At 43.7% G+C, this 17,886-nt stretch overlaps 1 protein-coding gene across 1 annotated transcript in view; it reads right to left on the minus strand.

Moving 5' to 3' along the window:
* Positions 1 to 1,585: 1,585 nt before the first annotated feature.
* The window catches only part of CLSPN (claspin), a 37,893-nt gene continuing 21,592 nt past the window's right edge, over positions 1,586 to 17,886 (minus strand). The window contains exons 9-25 of the mRNA XM_069067920.1: positions 17,003 to 17,200; positions 15,707 to 15,915; positions 14,252 to 14,442; positions 13,939 to 14,003; positions 12,335 to 12,534; positions 11,473 to 11,627; positions 10,408 to 10,634; positions 9,917 to 10,028; positions 9,464 to 9,545; positions 9,107 to 9,246; positions 6,345 to 6,509; positions 6,138 to 6,259; positions 5,785 to 5,912; positions 5,104 to 5,209; positions 4,204 to 4,286; positions 3,370 to 3,531; positions 1,586 to 3,049 (exon numbers count right to left, since the gene is read on the minus strand). Coding sequence (XP_068924021.1) covers positions 2,945 to 3,049; positions 3,370 to 3,531; positions 4,204 to 4,286; positions 5,104 to 5,209; positions 5,785 to 5,912; positions 6,138 to 6,259; positions 6,345 to 6,509; positions 9,107 to 9,246; positions 9,464 to 9,545; positions 9,917 to 10,028; positions 10,408 to 10,634; positions 11,473 to 11,627; positions 12,335 to 12,534; positions 13,939 to 14,003; positions 14,252 to 14,442; positions 15,707 to 15,915; positions 17,003 to 17,200 — 2,450 coding nt within the window. The 3' untranslated portion in view covers positions 1,586 to 2,944. The remainder of the gene's footprint in view (positions 3,050 to 3,369; positions 3,532 to 4,203; positions 4,287 to 5,103; positions 5,210 to 5,784; positions 5,913 to 6,137; positions 6,260 to 6,344; positions 6,510 to 9,106; positions 9,247 to 9,463; positions 9,546 to 9,916; positions 10,029 to 10,407; positions 10,635 to 11,472; positions 11,628 to 12,334; positions 12,535 to 13,938; positions 14,004 to 14,251; positions 14,443 to 15,706; positions 15,916 to 17,002; positions 17,201 to 17,886) is intronic.

The following is a 17,886-nucleotide window of genomic DNA, read 5'->3' on the forward strand; positions in this document are numbered from 1 at the left end:
AAGATATTGGAGTGGTTTGTCATTTTGTCATTTCCTTTTCCAGCTCATTTAACAGATGAGGAAGCTGAGGCAAATCGGGTTAAAGTGACTTGCCCAGGGTCACACAGCTGTCTGAGGACAAATTTGAATTCAGGTCTTCCTGACTCCATGGCCAGTGCAGTTCCCACTTCGACATCTAGCTGTCAAATCCCCTTTCAACAAGGAGATACAAGAAAGGCAAAGATGGTCCCTGCTCTCACAGTGCTCGCTCTAATAAGAGGAGCTTACAGGCCGTTCACACTTGCTTCTAATCTATACCTGGTGGTAAATTCACATTCGTTTGTCAGGAGAGTGGCAAGATGGGAGAGCAGTTGTTTTTCCTATAACTCTCCAACCAAATTCAAAAGAAAGATCTGCCAAATCCAAAGTAATTAAAGTTGAATGCCCAAGATTAGGATAGAAATGCCCCACTTTATGGAATCACACTCCCATCTTCTTTCCCCACCCCAGGAGGTCCACTCCAGGCACCAAGTACACCCAGCACAAACAACTTTCATGGGTTGGTGTTGGAGGTTCTAGCTGAGATGGCCCCTGCCTTGACCTCTCAATGCTCTGCCCTACTTTGGGCTCCTCCGTCCCAGGAAGCTTGACTGGGAAAAAAACTCATCATCTTGCAAGATCTCATCAGCCTGGAGACTCTACCTTATACCCCCACCCTTTGTCTCAATGATTCCCCCAAGCCTCCATTTAAGCAGGAAGCACAGTTTACTTCTCACCTGCTGGCACAACTCCGGGATTCCTCTGACTTTTCCACGATGCCTCCACATTGTATATCTTCCCCCCCCCCCCCCCTTTTTCAGCTCCTTTTGGGTATCTTTCCTCCATTCAATTGTAAGCTCCTTGAGGGCAGGGACTGTCTTTCCTTGTTTTGTATGTATGTCTCCAACACTCAGCACAATGATTGGTACCTAGTAGGCACTTAAATGCTTACTAGCTTCCATGTTAGTGACTCAGTCTGAATCCTCCCTCTCCCACATGGGGCAGAAAACACTTGATTCTGTTCAGCCACATTAAAAAAAAGAATGCAATCTGTCAGGGTGGAGAAGCAGTCCTCAGAGAGCTGGCTAAAAAGGAAGGAGTTCCCTTGTCCAAGGAAAAGGGATTAGAAACCTAACTGGGATCAGGCTTTTCCACATGGTACCCCTTATTCTGGGGAAGGAATTAGCCATTTTCCAGGCCTCAGTCCCCCATTCTTTCCCAACCTAGGAAGCTGAAGATGCTTGGCCTTGGTATTCTCTGCAAGAGAAAAAAAATTGAGCCATAGCAGGGAATGGGGGCCAAGGAGGAAGGAGAAAAGCCCAAGACAAGCTCTGGGAATATGAAGACCAAGTTTTAAAGACACAAAATCCAAGAAAGAAAGGCTGGTTATAAGCCTGGCATCCAATCAGTAAATCTTTCAGTGATTCCAAGATGCTAACAAAGGGAAAATTGCAGCAGTTCTTTGGACCAGCATGCTAAGGGCATAGCTCCTTGATGAGATATTCTTCCTAGTTTTTTTAATGGGACAGATGTGTTTTGAAAAGAGACATGTAAAGAGACCTGAGAATTTTAAAAATTGTTCTATGGGTCACACACACTGACATTTATTACAAACTAGCATTAAGACATTTCTATACATCCCCCCCCCCCATAAAATTACAAATATACAAACAGCTTTCTTTGCCACAAGCCTTCAGAATCATTAGTGCTGGAAAGCACTGAAAGAAACCCCAGACCTAATGAAGGCAGCTGAACTAATGTGAAGGATGGAGTAAGTCCTCAAATAGAACAGCTCAGTTTCAGCCACCTTCCCAAGCATTCAGAGGTTTTCTCTTTGGGGTAGCCTGGCTCCTCAGGTCAGGGGAAAGCTCTGGAAACCTTGGGGGGCTAAGAGAGAAGAAGGAGGCTTGGACAGTTCTCTTCAACCATAAAGAAAAATCGTCTATGGCAGGAAGGGCACAGTGGCTGTCTCTCAGATTAATTAATTAAAGATAAAAATGCCACTGCCCTGGTAAGTAAGGGAAGGACCACACATTCAGCCCTGGAAAAATACAATTAAGTAAGTGGAAAGATTCTCCTTTGGGTAGTAAGGAGGAAGCCTAGAGAAACCTCTTCTGACCAGGGAAGGGTGATTTTGACCCAGGTGAAAAGATTTCCTGTCTTGTTGGCAATTTAAGGGAAAAAAAGAGCAAGGTTATCCTTGCTGCATGCCACTGGATTTGAAATATTACCCTTATTTAGCCCCGTTTCCTCTCCCTATCAAACTCACTCCCACCAAGGTGCGGACCTGAGTGCTGGGAGAAAAATCTTTTTCAAGATTGTACCATAAAAACAGCAAAGGCAAAGTTCTGGAAATTTTGAGCTGATTTAAGGAGAGGAAAAAGGTGGATGTGTACATGTGTGCAGGACCGGCGGGGTTCAATTACATCTGTAAGACCAATCTCAGGTCTATCGCCCTGGATCTTTTGGAAAGGAACAGAATTTTACCATGGTGACTACCACTGCCAATGTTGTTAACACTGATTTCTTCCTCAATACCACACTTCTTTAAATGATAATTTCTCTCTCTCTACCTTCCCCCTTTTGTTAGTGTAGGCCTCTGTCCAGACACGGTCTATCGGACACTGAACAGAGGGAGGCCAGTTTGAGCCACCTGTCTCAGAGCCAACATCCCAAGCACTGCAGCAGCAGACCTGCAGCAGACGTGCAGCCAATCCAGAGCCTGATACAGCAGCAAAGGCAAGTCATGCAAGCAGAAAGTTCTGGGCTCAGTCCTCAAAGTTTCTTCTTAATGTGCTGACTGGGAAAAGAGGAGAGAGTTTGAGAAGAAATCGATTCCAGCCCTTGGTGCCAGGAATGTCCCAAGACGGCTTCTGATTCTGACTCTTCAACTTGAGCTGGTTGTTGGCACCAAATCCTGACAAAGTTAGCTTTCCAAGTACTTAAAGATGCTCCGGTTTGATCCTAAAGTGCTGTCTGCTTTGAGGTACTTGGGAGATGGGGAGGCCAAAGGTAGGCCCTTTCTCTTCACCTACAAGACAGAGAGTGAGTCAGTAAAATCTTAGGACTTAACTCTTAACTAGAAGGCCCCTTAAATGGAAATAGGTTAACAATGAAACAAAATAACATTTTCTGGGCCCCTCAACATGCTGACCAAGATCAGTGTAGCAGTGCTCTGGGGATGTGTTTGAGAATACGGGAATGCTGAGTCCAAAGAGTCAGCCATTGTCACAGCAGCCTAGGTCAAAAAAGCAGGAAACATAATTCAGAAGGCCTGGTATGATGTGAGTGGCTCCTCTAGGACTCCCTCTGCCAGGGCCCTTTCCCACACCAGCTCACTCCTTTCCCTACCTGAGGCTTAGAAGGTTGCTTTGACTCCTCATTCTTGCCTGGGGAGAGTGTGTGGAAGACAAAATTCCTAGAGTTTCGAGGAGCACTAGGGTTGAGGTCAGAGAGGGTTGACAGCTTCTGGAGCAGAGTTTTGGGCTGATTCAGCAGGGAGCCTGTCCTTAGCTGAGGAGAGAGACAAAAGAGCCTGAATAGGGGATCAAATGCCCCAAACTGGGCACAGGGTGAACTGTGGAAGCCTCCATTTTTTTTTTGGTTTTGTTAAAGGTCCCTTTCCAAGGCCCACCCTGCTTCACTACAGAAACAGTATAGATTTTGCTTTAGCTTCCATCTACCTCTAACAAAGCAAAGTCTAGTCTCCCTCCTCCCACCAGCTACCCAAGCATAGGAAGTCCAAACCTGTGACAAGACACAGCTTGCCTGCACATCATTCAGTCAGGCAATAAACATTTCCTAAACACCTACTATGCACCAGGCAGTGTGCTAAGCACTGGGAATACAAAGAAAGGCAACAGACAGAACCGTGAGGGACACATAGCTAGCAGGCATGAGCTGGCTAAAGAGCCAGCCAAGGAGATGAAGAAGGACTGGCTGGAGAGGCAGGAGGAGAAAGGAAAAAGAGCAATGTCTCGAAAACCCAGAGAAAAGAGTTTCAAGGAGAAGAGGGGGATCAACAAGGTGGAAGACTGCAGACAGATCAGGAAGGAGGAGGGCAAAGGAAAGACCACTGGATCTGGTATGTGGAGAGAGCAGTCTTGGTGAATGGTGAGGCTGGAAGCCAGACTGCAGGGAGAGTGAGGAGAGGTAGGGCAGCTTTGAAAATGGGCGTCAACCAACCTGGTGGGCACTTCCAGGCCTGATGGCTTCAAAGGGGCTCCTGGGCAAGGTTTTTGCTTCCTGAGCAACAGGTACACAGTTGGCTGGAAAGAGAGAAAAACGAATATGCATCTTACCTGGCAAGGGCACACGAGAAAATTGTTCTGGGCAAAGCTGCATAAGTGAGCTTTTAATTCTTAACTGTCTAGTCAGCCATGCAAATAAACCAAGAGCTGGATGGCAGATGGCAGGAAACCCTTTTCAGCTCTAAATATGTGATCCTATGAACCTGGAAGCAGGTGCTGTGATAATTTTATAATAGTGGCTAAGACTAGAGTAGGTGACCATAAGAAATCCATAGGAAAGGTCTGTTGGGAGTGAAGGGCTTGGTAAACCTATAGTAACATAGAAACATAAGGTTTATTATTGTTTTAAGGATAAAGTAGGAGCCTCCCTCCCTGTAAGACTAGTCACAAGAACCTTCCCCTCCCCACACTGTAGGTGGGCTTTCTGGAATGTAGAACTATCCGGAGACGATGGAGCCCTAAGAAAATGTGACGTGGCTAAAGGGTGCACCAGGCCTGAGCCTGGGGGCCAAAGCAGCACTGAGGCTCTTATGAAAAACGGACGGTGCCCCTGATTTTTCCAGAGCTCCTTCCCTTCCAGACTAGAAAGGTGCCCAGATAACTCTCTTAACATGCTGGAATTGTGCTGGGGTTGTGCATGGCCTCATTTTTATTTGATGTAACATGTTTGGGGAATATTATGCAAATTAGCCAGAAAAATGAAAACCATGCATCTCTGCTAGACCCCTAAGATCTCGGAAGACTGAGTTGCCACAGTTCCTTCTGCCTGGACTGGTCTTCTTCTTCCATGATCAATATAAGCAGACTGGCCCCAAAGGGTGGGCAGCCAGCTCACCTTTCTTCTGAAGTGCTTTGGCAGTGGCTTTCTTAGCCAGCATCATAAATTGACTCTCTTCTCCAATTTGATCTTCCTCGTCAGCTGTAATTTTTCCCTGCTGAGCCTGAAAATAAAATTTATATGCCATCAACAGAAATATCACACAACTCTTCCAGAGCTCCCCAAAGAGCTGCCCTGTCACACTTGGGATCATGAGGCCAGGGCTACTGAACAGTCAGTCTTCTATTTTGCAATATGTTTTAAGCAACAGGTTGACACAGAGATGCATTTCTGTATTTCTTCTGGCTGCCTGAGCTAGATGAAGCAACGTTGGCTACACAGGTAGCTGCATGGGAGTAGTTGGAGATGGCTACTTCCTGGAACAAAGACTTCAGGGGCTGAGATCTGTTATAAACCGAAGAAGCTCATGCCATGAACAGAGCTTCCCAAGGAGACAGTGTCCTAAGCTCCTGAAGGGCACTTCAAATGGAGGCGCTGGCCCACTGGGTGGTCCCTGCCAGTCACAGAACTTTAACATAGGGAAGAACCATAGAGACTATCTAGTCTAACCCAAAAGAGGAGGATTCTGAGACCCACAGAGTAAAAAAAACTTGCTAATAATCTGTGAATTCGAGACTAGTGCTTTTTCACTTGAATGCTGTGATAAAAGACCTGGTAAATTTCCCATAGACTTGGTACCTGGTCCCGAAGCCACTGCTCTCGCTCAATCCTCTCTTTTCTCCATTTGGCTTCTGTTTCATCCAACTGTTCTTCATTCTGATCGTCGTCAGAATCTCTGTGAAACATGTCCATCTGGGAAGCATCATCTAAATCAAGAGAGTCACAGGGGTCAGTTTTGTCTAATCTTAAGAGAAAAAAACTGCCTTGTGGAAAGAAAACATAGCTTCATTTGTATGAATATAAAACTTATCCAAACCACTGAAAGAAAAGATTGCCCCCACTAAGTACCAGGCACTTTCTCTAGTATGACACCGGGCTTTCCACTCCCACCTCAAACACGATGGGAATCCACAAAGCACACATCCCCTCACCGATGTTTTTCCAACGGAATTTCCTCATTCGTCCTGGGCCATCACTGTGCAGGTCTCCATCGGCAAGGTACCTTTCCTGGTATAAGCGCAGCTGTCGTTTGTCATCATCCAACATGGCTTTCCTACAGAAACCAGAATCAGCATTAACAATGGGATTGCAGGCAAACCTCTCTTCAGACGCTCAGAGGAGTTTGCCGAGATACTGACACGTGTATCTTGTTGACCTGATCCTGCAGTTCTTCATCTGAAGGCAGCTGCTCCTCAATCCCATCTTCTTCATAGTCATCGATCTCCTCTCCATCATACTCATCCTCACTTGCCACTTCACTCCCTGACACCTCGGCCTCATCCTCCAGGTATTTCTTCAGCCTCCTAGAGAGCAAATTTGAAGGTTGTTAAAAAAAACAAACAAACACACACATAGCCCTAAGGAACCGCTGGGCAAAAAAGCAGACTCCTTCCCCATCCCCAACGGGCCACCTTGTAATCAGAGTACCTGCCAGACGATCAAACCAACTATACTTTGCTCCAATTACAGTACATCAAGGGAGGCTTAATGGGTGTGAGCAGGACTGAATGGAAACAGAGAATACAGGCAGATGGTACAAAGGCTTTCCTTTCACAGCTCCTTGGATGCTCCTGTTCATCTCCCCCTACCCCAGCCTTCATGAGGAATGAGCTCAAAGAGTATGAGATTTCAGACCAAGAAGAGACCTCAAAGATTCTTTATATCAATCCAAGAGATCAATTTATAAAAGAAGGAACTGAGGCCCAGAGAAGGGAAGTGACTTGTTCAGGGTCACAGAGGTGACTCCAAGTCCAGTGTTTCTCACAGCAGCCCTGTCTTTGGCTCTCACTGACAGCAGATCTTCTAGATGTCACTATCAGAGTCTTCCACTAAACCCTGGAGCCTGAGTCTCACCCTTTATTTGTATAGTGTGGCTGGCTCTGTACTGGGCTTTGCCCTGCTTGAGGCTTTTGTCAACAACCAGAATGAAAACCAAAATTAGCAAGTGTGTGGCTTAGATAATTAGGATAGTCAATATAGCAGATGACAGAATTAAGGTTCCAAAACACTGTGACAATATAGATCAGTGGTCGGCAAAATATGGCAAATCTAGCCTGCTGCCTGTTTTTGTACAGCCTGCTACCAACCCTGGTCTAAATTATGACTAAAAAAAAAAATAGAAGTACAAAAAATATCAGGGGCAAAGTAAAATCCTCCATTTGGGTCACCAAAATTGACTTTATACATATAATATGAGACAGGGAAGATATGATAATTGACACTTGAAGGTATGATTGTGATAATGAGCAAAATAAGGGGCAAAAGCTGTATAGTTCTAGCAAATTTAGAAAAAACAAAATAATAGGGAGCATAAAAATACACTTGTACCCAATGAAAGTTCATTGCTTCATATAGCATGTTGAGTCAAGTCTTGGTGAAACTCCTCCTTCTGCTGGGTATGTCAGTACTAAACCTGTACAGTTTGATCCTGGGTGTCTCTGCCCTTCCCCCAGACACTCTGTTCCTGATTTGGGTCCAGACCCTGCATTGGCTCTAGCCTGCCTTCTGCCACTGGCCCTTTGGCTCAGTCGCCCACTCCTGGGTGCTGGTATAGAACTTTGGGAGAAACTCTCAGCTCTAGTTTTCCTACCTCCTCTCAACCTTGGAAGGTTCCAACATCTATAATGCAATGTTCTCAGTCTTAACCTCATGGCAAGTATTATTCCCCAGCCTGAGTATAAGACTTGACCTAATGTTATGTGACCCTGGGCAAATCACTTAACACTGTTTGCCTCAGTTTCCTCATCTGTAAAATGAGTTGGAGAAGGAAATGGCAAACTTTTCCAGTGTCTTTGCTAAGAAAACCCCAAATAGGGTCACATAGAGTCAGACACTACTGAAATGACTAAACAAAAAGCGGTTCAGGTGAAAAAACTCCTGATATTTTTAGTGAAATGAAGCATTATACATGTCAACAAGGTGACCAAGCTACTTAAAAAAAAAACAACACCCTAATGTATACTATGTTAAAAAAGACAGTATTCTGATCAACAGAGGCAAGAGTTCACTATATTGTGCACTGGTGAAGTAGTGTGTTTAGTTATGGACACACTGTAGGAAGCATAACAAACCAGAGTACATGGAGGGTGAGAGAGGACACGGAACTGGAAACCATGTCCTATGAGAAAGAGTTGAGAGAATTAGGGATGTTTTAGCTGAGTGAAAAGATGACTTGATAGGTGGGAAGGAATGGCATGAAGATGACAGCTTAGAATGATTCCCTGTCACTTCAGAGGGCAAAATTAGGACTCGTATATGAGGCAGATTTTTTGGGTCAGTGGAAAGGAAGGATTTTTTTTATCAAGTAGAACTGTCCAGAAAAACAATAATAACTATTCACCTTTATATAATGCTTAAAATTTATGAAATATTTTCCTTACCCTAACCTGTGAGGCATGAATGATTGCAAGCATAGGCAAGTATTATTATTATTATTATTCCCATTTTATAGATGAGGAAAACTGAAACTCATGGAGAGGAGGTTAAGTGACATGCCAAAAATAACAGGGATTGAAAGTGTCAGGTCTGGGACTCAAAGCCAGCTTCTTCTGACTCCTAGTTCAGTACTCCTTTCACTTTACTACAGAGCTTCTCATCACTGAAAGTGTTTAAGAAAAAGCTGGACGACCATCTAGAAGGCACATTATAGAAAAAAGTCCTTCAGTTTGTGGAAGGTTAGACTATATAATTTTTAAGACCTTTTCAAAACCTTAGGAGTTTATGAGGACTGAAAGAAAAAGTTTCAAGAGAAACTGAGGCTTTACTTTTAGATGAACCCCACTCTCCCAGTAGGAACCTGCTGACTCACAAATATGGACCTAACCCAGTGAAGCTATGAGGTTCACAGGGGAAATTCTATGAGTGAGCCCATGTGGTGATAGAAGTAAGCAGGACCCCTTACATTTGCCTTTTTTGTCTTTCAGACTGCTTCAGGAGTTCTTCCTCATCATCGTCTTCTTCCTCATGGGCTTCCAGTTCAGAAGCTTCATCGTCATCTTCCTGGGCTTCAGAAGCTTCATTGTCAGATTCAGAATGCTCCCCCTGCCATGTAAAAGAGAGAGTCACACCTGAAGCTAAACACACTAAAATGCGCTTTTAATGCAAGCCAGCTTTGCAATCTTCTGCCGGAACAGTAAAACATTCCGAGCTATGGAATTGCTTGTGACATAGTGCCAAACGTGGGACCCTCAAATGTTTGGGCAGGAGGAAAACTTCAATGTGTATCCATGTTAAGAAGTCCAATCATTTCGATACTCACTTCTTCACCATCAAACACATTGCTATCAGTGACAAGCTGAAAATCACTAAACTCCTCCTCTTCTTCTTCACCTTCCTGTTCCCTGAAATGCAAATCAATAAATAAGCTTTAAAGGCAATCAACCAAACCAAGAATTTAAATTCCTGGTTTCAAGCCTGCTCCTATAACTACGGTTATTTCAGGAGAGAGCTAATGAGGCTTCCTGCTTCTGCTAACTCTCTTCTCTAACATAAATGAAACTACTAAAACACCCTCCTGCCACTGATACCTCCTTATGCAAAAGTGTAACACTGATGTGTTGAAAAGCTAACTCCCTTTCCCAGGGGAGAGAGTCCATAGGCTAATGAGAGCCCACTAGGCCTCAGGAATAGTTCTAGGATTCAGTAAGGCAGGATCTAAAAATCCAAGGATGACCAGGGTATTCCCAAACTCCCCAAAATCAAGAGGACTCACCTGTCTGTTGGGAAGGAGCCTGAACAAAGAGCCAGGGCTTCAGTCATGGGGTCATCAATGCTCATCTCCTTCTCTTGCTTGGAAGACTCTGAAGGAGCAGGAGTTGAAGAACCTGTTACCACAAAGAACAAAAGGAAGATCAGTTACCAAGGACTATTTCTTCACCTGTAAGCAAAGAATTGCTAGCCCAGCAAATCTCAAAGTAAGCAAACCAAAGAACCAGCTCCCCTCACCCCCCTCCCAACCAATTATCATAGGTAATAAACAAGCAAAAAAATCACAAACCACAGCCTATTCTTTAAAAAATATACAGCTGCTATTTCATCATCTCAAGGAAACCAAAACTTCAGATGAGAGTGAAATATACCATCAGTTCTGGAAAGATGCACTATTGTATGTGGGGACCTCATCGCCCCAAAGAAAAGCAAGATTCTCTTCTGAAGCAGAGACTAGGCTATGGTTAGACTTATAACTCTAGCTACAGTACTTACCCTGAGAAGTGAATTTCCCTGAACAAAGACCCAGAAGTTCCTCCATGTCTTCCTTTCTGTCATCCTTCTCAGGCAAAGGTTTTTCATTCTGAGACTTGAATTTTCCTGTACACAAATCCAACAGCTCGTCCATGTTGGCATCCATGGCATTTTCATCCATACTGGCCAATGGCACCCGTGGTTTCAAAGCCTGGTATTTATTTCGGTGATTCCCCACATTTAAGAACCTAGAAATACCAGATCCTGTGTTAACTACCAGGGGAGATCCAATAATCCAATAATCTAAGATCTCACAGAGAACTGTCTCCCCCTTTATAAAATACTTATCATGGAATATGGTATATTATAGTTATCTCATCCCTGCCAATAGATTGTAAGCTCTCTAAGGGCAAAACTAAACTTTCCATCTCCCCTCAGTGCCTAGTACAGTGTTTCATTTCCAAGTCAGTGCTTAATTGAATCTGTGGAAGGAATGACTTAAGGTATCCATGACAAACTTTTAACTTGCCTCTTTCTTCATATATGGCACACACAAAAAAAAGATTTCAGTTCAAAACAAAAGGATTTAAAAAACCCAAACTTCAACCTCTTACTAATCCAATGGAGGGAAGAAAATATTTTGGTGAAAAAGCTATGGCTACTCTAAAAGAAAAGGATTAGGCTGGGTTTCAAAACATCCATTCATTCCTCTGTGGGCCAGATGCTATGTCCACTTAACATGACAGAACCCTGTCAATCCTTACTCTAATGAAATAGTGACCATACAAAATAGCACGCACAAAGGATGCAGGGATATTTTATTTATTTACAGGACGCCATCTGTGCAATCCAAAGAAGCCAGCCATCAAAGAAACCACCCTAGTAAAATCCATTTACATGTTGCCATCTATCTGTAGAAGGCTTTGCTCAAACTTTCAGGGCACAATCCTAGTGGTCCACACACCTTCTCTTTCTCAGAAGACGGCACTCGGCACAGATGGGAGTGACAGAAATTCACTTTATTTTTAACAAAATCAAGCGGCACCCAACCAGCATTCCCACCCACGGGAACATAAGACTACCTACCCATCTGCATCTAACAGTTGGCTCTGAGTGTCATCTTCTAAACAGAACTGGAAGTCTCCTGCTCCCAGGAAGAGAGTTTTCGGCTCCGGGGAGGCGTTATACAGCTCCTGGGAATCCTCGATGGGAAGGGAAGGCTCAGACAGCTTCCCTGAACTCTGGCAGCAAAACAAAACCAAACAAAAACAAAACGTTTTACAAATGTCACTCACCACCATGACAACAACAGAAGCTACTATATGAAACATTTATTTCACTCCCAGGAAATTACAGTTGAAGAGGACAATGTACAGCAATGAAAAGAAGAAAGGAAGACACCTCCAAAACGAAGGAAGGTTGGCTGGAGCTCATTTCTGATGTGTATGTGGGGGGAGGTGAGGACACAGAAAGCCTAAGGAGACATTTTAGGTTCCCCAAGTCTATTCAACAAGGATTTATTAAGCACCTACTGTGTGCAAGGCACTGTGCTAAGTGCTGGAGAGACAATGAATAAAACAAAATAGTTCCTGCCCTCAAGGAACTTACATTCCACTAAGGAAATCCAAGATTACATAAGTACCAAGTGTATGTACAAAGTAATTTCAAGACGGAGACAGTGACATAATAACTGGTGTCAATCTGGAAAGGCCTCCTACAGTAGCAGATCATACCTAAGCAGTGCTCTGAAGGAGGCCAGGGATGCTGAAGTGGGAAGAAAGGCCTGAGACACCTGCGGGACAGCTGCTACCAAGGGGTGGGGCAGAGCCCTACTCCAAGAGCACACAGACTGAGGAGCAAGGTAGTGGAATCTGGTGGGCGTTTTGTGTAATAATGAAGTCCAGGGAATTGAGACATGGAAGAGAGTAGGAAACAATCACCATCTTACCTTGGAAGTAGAGCTCATCAAACTTGTTCGAAACAACCCAGGGGAGGGGGATCGGATTCCCCCCAGCCCAGGCAAGAAGCTGGCGCCACGGCCTGAATGCTTGTTGCAAGGCTGATAGGGAGCAATCATGGAGCCGATCATCTCAAAGCTGCTGTTGTGGCTGCTCTCCTTTGTTAGCAATGAGCATGAATCATCTTCTTCTAAATAAAGAGAAACAGCCTATAAGTGCATTATCCTACAAATAGGATAGGGGTGGGTCTATTTGGAGCCAAGTTGAGTTGTGAATTAAACTGTCAGGTAAAATTCCTGACAATCCCCACAAATTACATGCTCCAATACATTAAAGGAAGGTAAATTCTTGGGTAAAATATTGAAGCCCTAAAAAAAAAAAAGTCTACAATTTTACAGATTGTAACTTTAAACCAAAGGACTCTTGAGAGCTCTCTCCTCTTCCATGAAGTTGATCGAAGAGCTTCCCTTCACCTTGTCCAGTCTGGACATGTTACTTCCCTGACAATTCTTCCTCACTCTTTTTTATGACCTTCATGTGATGCAAATAGCTCACTAGCATTCATATGAATCAACCAGTACCTCTATGGTACCTACTATGTGCCCACGATTACACAACATATAACTCAATGCAGGTTTCTGGGATTCTCAAAGAAACACAGAATCTCAAAGTTGGAAGAGATCCCACAGGCCATCTAATGCAACCAGTACCTGAACAGGCATCTCCTCTGTCTACAACCTCCCCCTCTAGTGATGGGCCCCCCACAATGCCCTAAAGCAGTCCATCCCATTTCTGGATAGCTCTAACTCTTAAGAAGTCTTTCCTTATATTGTGCCAAAGATCTCCAGGGCCAAGGAAAAGAAATTAATCCCTTTTCCACATAATGACTCTTCAAATACCACAATACAGTTGTAATGTCCTACTGACCCTAAATTTCTTCAGGTTAAATATCTCCAGTTCCTTCAATCCTTGAGTGAACATGGTCTCTAGGCCATTCTGGCCACTCGCCTCCAGATATGCTCCAACTTATCCATATCTTTCCATGTAGCCCAGACCCAATGCAGTCTGACAAAGGACAACAGAACCAGCCTCTTCCTTCCTCAAACCACCATGCTTCTCTTAATGAAGCTCAATATTAGCTTTTTTGGCTGATGTGGCACACTACTGTTGATTCATATCAAGCTCCCCTTTAAAACCCTGTCCTTCATATTTTTGTTTTATTTTTGGAGGCAATTGGGGTTAAGTGGTTTGTCTAGGGTCCATTAAGTGACTTGTCCAGGGTCACACAACTTATAAGTGTCTGAGGCCAAATTTGAACTCAGGTCCTCCTGATTCTAGGGCCAGTGCTCTATCCGCTACATCACTTAGCTGCCCCAAACCCTGTCTCCAGGCCTTCTATATGTTGGATTTGTGCACCTGATCTCTAAAAACCTGTATGGAACATATCCTGATGCAGAAGTATCTGACTTAGCCATCTGAAAGGTGAGCATCCAGGATAACAACTGTGCTAAGGTGAATCTGGTCAGGAATCATTGTCATTCTCTGGGGAGCCCAGGCCTAGCAAGGGTCTAAAAAGAAGGAACCAAGGACTTACCTAGTTTACTAGGTCTTTTGCCTGAGCTTTCATCAGTCTCAGATTTTTCTTCAGCAGGAAAGTATCTACAAAATAAGAAGGTAGAGTCAACAGTGACCTGATCCTGAATCTGCCCAATGGTCTGAGGCCATCCAGTGTAAGAGCAAATAGCCTTAATATTGCAACAGCCTCCAAGAGCAAGTGTCCTTGCATATTGTACAATATTTGCTGTGCAGAAGCATGATTCTGAGTCATCCAGAAAAGATGAAAACTCACTTAGCAGAGACAATGATTCCTGACCAGAAATTCTATTCCCTAAGCAGAAATCACTTACCCCATTTTGGAAGAGCTATCTTTGAATAGGAGCAAAGTGGGTTCCAGAGTGGGAGGCTTAGGGATAGAGCTACAATCGATGGCCTTGAAAATTTCTGTGCTGTCAGCAATGTTCTCCTTATCCATTTCTTTATCTTCCTCTTTCATGTCCTTGTCTTCTACCTCTTCATCATCAAGAAGAAATTCTCCTGTCTTTACCAATAGCACCAAAAGAGAGGAGATGGGGGAGACAGAGAGGGAGGACAGAGAGAGAGAGAGAGAGAGAGAGAGAGAGAGAGAGAGAGAGAGAGGTGAGAGAAGAGAGAGACAAGAGAGAAAGAGAGAGAGAGCAAACAAACCATTAGCTTGAAGAACTGTTGTTTTTTCTTCTTACAGTCTAGGAATGCAACTTGACTTAAGCCTGCCCTGACCTAAGGCCATAATAATTTAATCCTTGCATTTCAATGACACTTTTTACACAAATTATCTCATCTGATTCTTTATGGCACTGGGAAATGAAGGAAAAAGAAGGGGGGATTGTTAACTCCAGTTTAGAGAAAGGGGACTGAGATACTAAGAAAGTAAGTGATTTGCTCAAGGTTAGAAGCTCAGAACTTTCAGAAGCCATCTAGCTGCATGTCCTACCACATACTCCCAACAGGTACAAGGAACTCATAAGGAAAGGCTTCCTGTCAGTCAGCTCCAGGTCTTAAAAAGCTCATCCTTATGTTAGGCCTAAATGTGCCTCCCTGAAATTTCTCTTCGCCTAGCTCTGCTCTCTAGGGCTACAAAAAATAAATTTAATCCCCTTCACCTTTCAGATACTTAGATCCCCTCTTAGTCTCCTCTTCTAGACATTAAACCAACCCAGTTACAAAAGAACCTTCCAACATATACATCATTACTTTCATTGCTCCTTACAAAGGCTATGAAGTTCCATGCTGGGGGAAAGGGGGGTGCCACAGAAAGAGAAGGGCTCCCTTATCCTAAACTACTACCACTGACCCAGGAAAGCCTCCCTGCCTAGAGATTTCATTGCCACACCCAGGAAAGTCAGCAATTAACAATGGTCTAGTTGCTTTTCTCTTTTATTCTAAGCACAGAAAGGATTAACTAGATCACTGAAGGAGAGCAAGAGCCTATTTATACAAAGGGGTCTCAATATCACTTTTACATTCAAAAATAGATTCCAACAAATTAGAGTCACAGCCAAGGCTCTGAACATGGTAGGTGTTCAATAAATGGTGCTGACAATTGAAAACCCCGAAAAACAGCCCTGAGGGTCACGGAACAGACTATGCCGTCACCTCAATCTGGGCAGCTTAAATCTCTTAAGTAACTGAACATGCTTATTATCTTTCTCTGGCAACAATGCCAGAAATAATATCTTCTGCCAGTCTGATTTTCTTTCCTTCATTAATCATGACTTAGTCAGCAAGCATTAAAAAGGTGACAATATTACACAATTTCCACAGACCTCCTGATTGCCTTCCTCCTCCTCCTCCTCCTCCTCCTCTGATTCATCTGTCATCTCCTCCTCCTCCTCCTCTTCCTCCTCCTCCTCCTCTTCCTCAAACCCATCCTCATTATCCAGCTTGAATAGCGCCTGCCGCTTCTGGCGCTCCTCAAGTCTTCGGAGTTTCATTGCTTCTTGGAGTTTTGCTTTCAGCACCTGTAGCTTCTCACCTGAGCAAAGAAGAATAATATAAATACATCAGACATGTTATAATGGATCTTTCTAAACATGCAATTTCAGGTAACTAGATTTGTATGGCAATGCTACTTCTAAAAAGAAAATGAGACTCCGGTGCCTTAGGTCTTTCTTCTTTTTATAAAAGTGAGGCTTCTTAAACTGATGCTTTAAATCACAAAATTAGTGAATCAGAGGATCCAAAGAGTCACAGAACCATAGGGCTGGAGGGACCCTATGTTTATCTGGTGCAAGCCCTATCTGACACAGAAATCCCCTTTATGGTATCCCTGACCAAGGTATTTTGTCTCCTGCCATTAGACTGTGAGCTCTTAGAGGGTAAGGATAAGCTTTCTTTTTATAAAATGTATCTCCAGCCCTTAGCAAAGTGCCTGGCACATAGGAGCCACTTAAGAAGTGTTTATTTAATTGGAGCGGTCAAGGGGAGAACCTCAAAAGATCAAGTCCACTACCACACCTCTGGGCAAAGCAGGACAGAGATATTTCCTAGTGTATTTCTAGGAAAAGAGGTTTAGAATATGAGGCCCGTCGAGTGCTAGCTGCTGTTGTGGGCCAGAACCACATCCTAGGCACTATCAAATGCCATAATACTATTTGGGGAAGCACTCAAGGCTCTGGGGGTAGGTGGCCCCAAAGGAGAAGAAACCAAATCAATCACACTGGAATCAATGGAAACAGAATTCAAATAAAAGTAGGTTGATAGGATGCTGCACCCAGGAATATTTTATTCCCTTAACAAGATTAGCAGAATAGATGAAACTGCAGTGGAAAAAGGACCAGACTGGGAGCCAAGAGACCTAGGTTTGCGCCCTGGCTCTTCCATTAAGCTTACCATTTTACTAGGGCAAATCATCTCCCCTACTTTACCTGAAGTTTCAGATCCCTCATCTGTAAAATGAGGAGCTTAGCCAAGATAACCTTGAACTCTTAGCATCCTCTGACTCTGTGATATTCCCAAACTCCCCAGAGCAGGGCCACAGTAGCATCAAAGATCTGTTAACAGATTAAATTTTCTTTAGAGGACTAAGAAAATTCCCAGAAACAGAAGAACTCCATAAGTACCTGGCTTTGCATGGCTCACACCATCTAATTTCTCTGTTGCCAAAGTCAGGGGGACCACGTCAGCCTTCAGTTCTTCCTTGCCATCGGCACCTGTTTCCTTCACTATAATGTTCAGGTTCATCTTTTGTTCAGACGCAGTTTGCACCTTGACTGTGGGACACACGTGCTTCCAGAAACGCTCCTTCAAAGCTTGCAGTTCTAAACCGAAACCCCCAATTCACAGCTTAGTTTGAAGCCCAGAGGGCTTCTTTCCCAGCAAAGAACAAAGCAATCAATCAGCTAGTTAATCTTGTTAATTTTGTAGGGGACTTGGTTAAAAAATAAATAAAATAAAAATGTATGTATGTATGATTTTACCTTATGTGGTTACTTCCCTGCTCTGCCTTCAAAATATGCTACACTACTCCAACAGCTCCCACTACTGAACAAATTTTGTCGAACAAGAAATCCTGCACAACAGATGTGCTCATAAATTTAGTTAGCAGCCAATCTACTGAAGAAAATACTGGTAAACGGCCAAATTCTAAGTACTATAGAATAAAGGACACAAATCTAAATCATGTGGATTAAACTTCCTGGATCAGTCAGAAGACCACTTTTTATTATCTCTATTAGGTCATTATCATATCATTATTATTATTGTACTGGTAGAACAGGTGCCCAGGAGGGACCCCAGCCTTGACTAAGCCCTATATCAAAGTCCCCCAGGCCAGGGTCACAGGAACTGGGAGAATCTGCTAACTCCACAGAAGGAACAGGATGCCCCCAACCAGATACCCCCTGTGTCCTTCCCCACTTCCCCTTTCCTTTTGTGTGTGGTCTTCCCATTGGACTGTAAGCTCCTTGAGGGCAGGGACTATCTCCCCCTTATTTGTATCTCCAGT

The sequence above is a fragment of the Petaurus breviceps genome, unplaced genomic scaffold (assembly GCF_028583685.1).
Source record: "Petaurus breviceps papuanus isolate PSGF00001 unplaced genomic scaffold, PetGlider_PUasm1.0 90760, whole genome shotgun sequence".
Taxonomy (NCBI): Eukaryota; Metazoa; Chordata; class Mammalia; order Diprotodontia; family Petauridae; genus Petaurus; species Petaurus breviceps.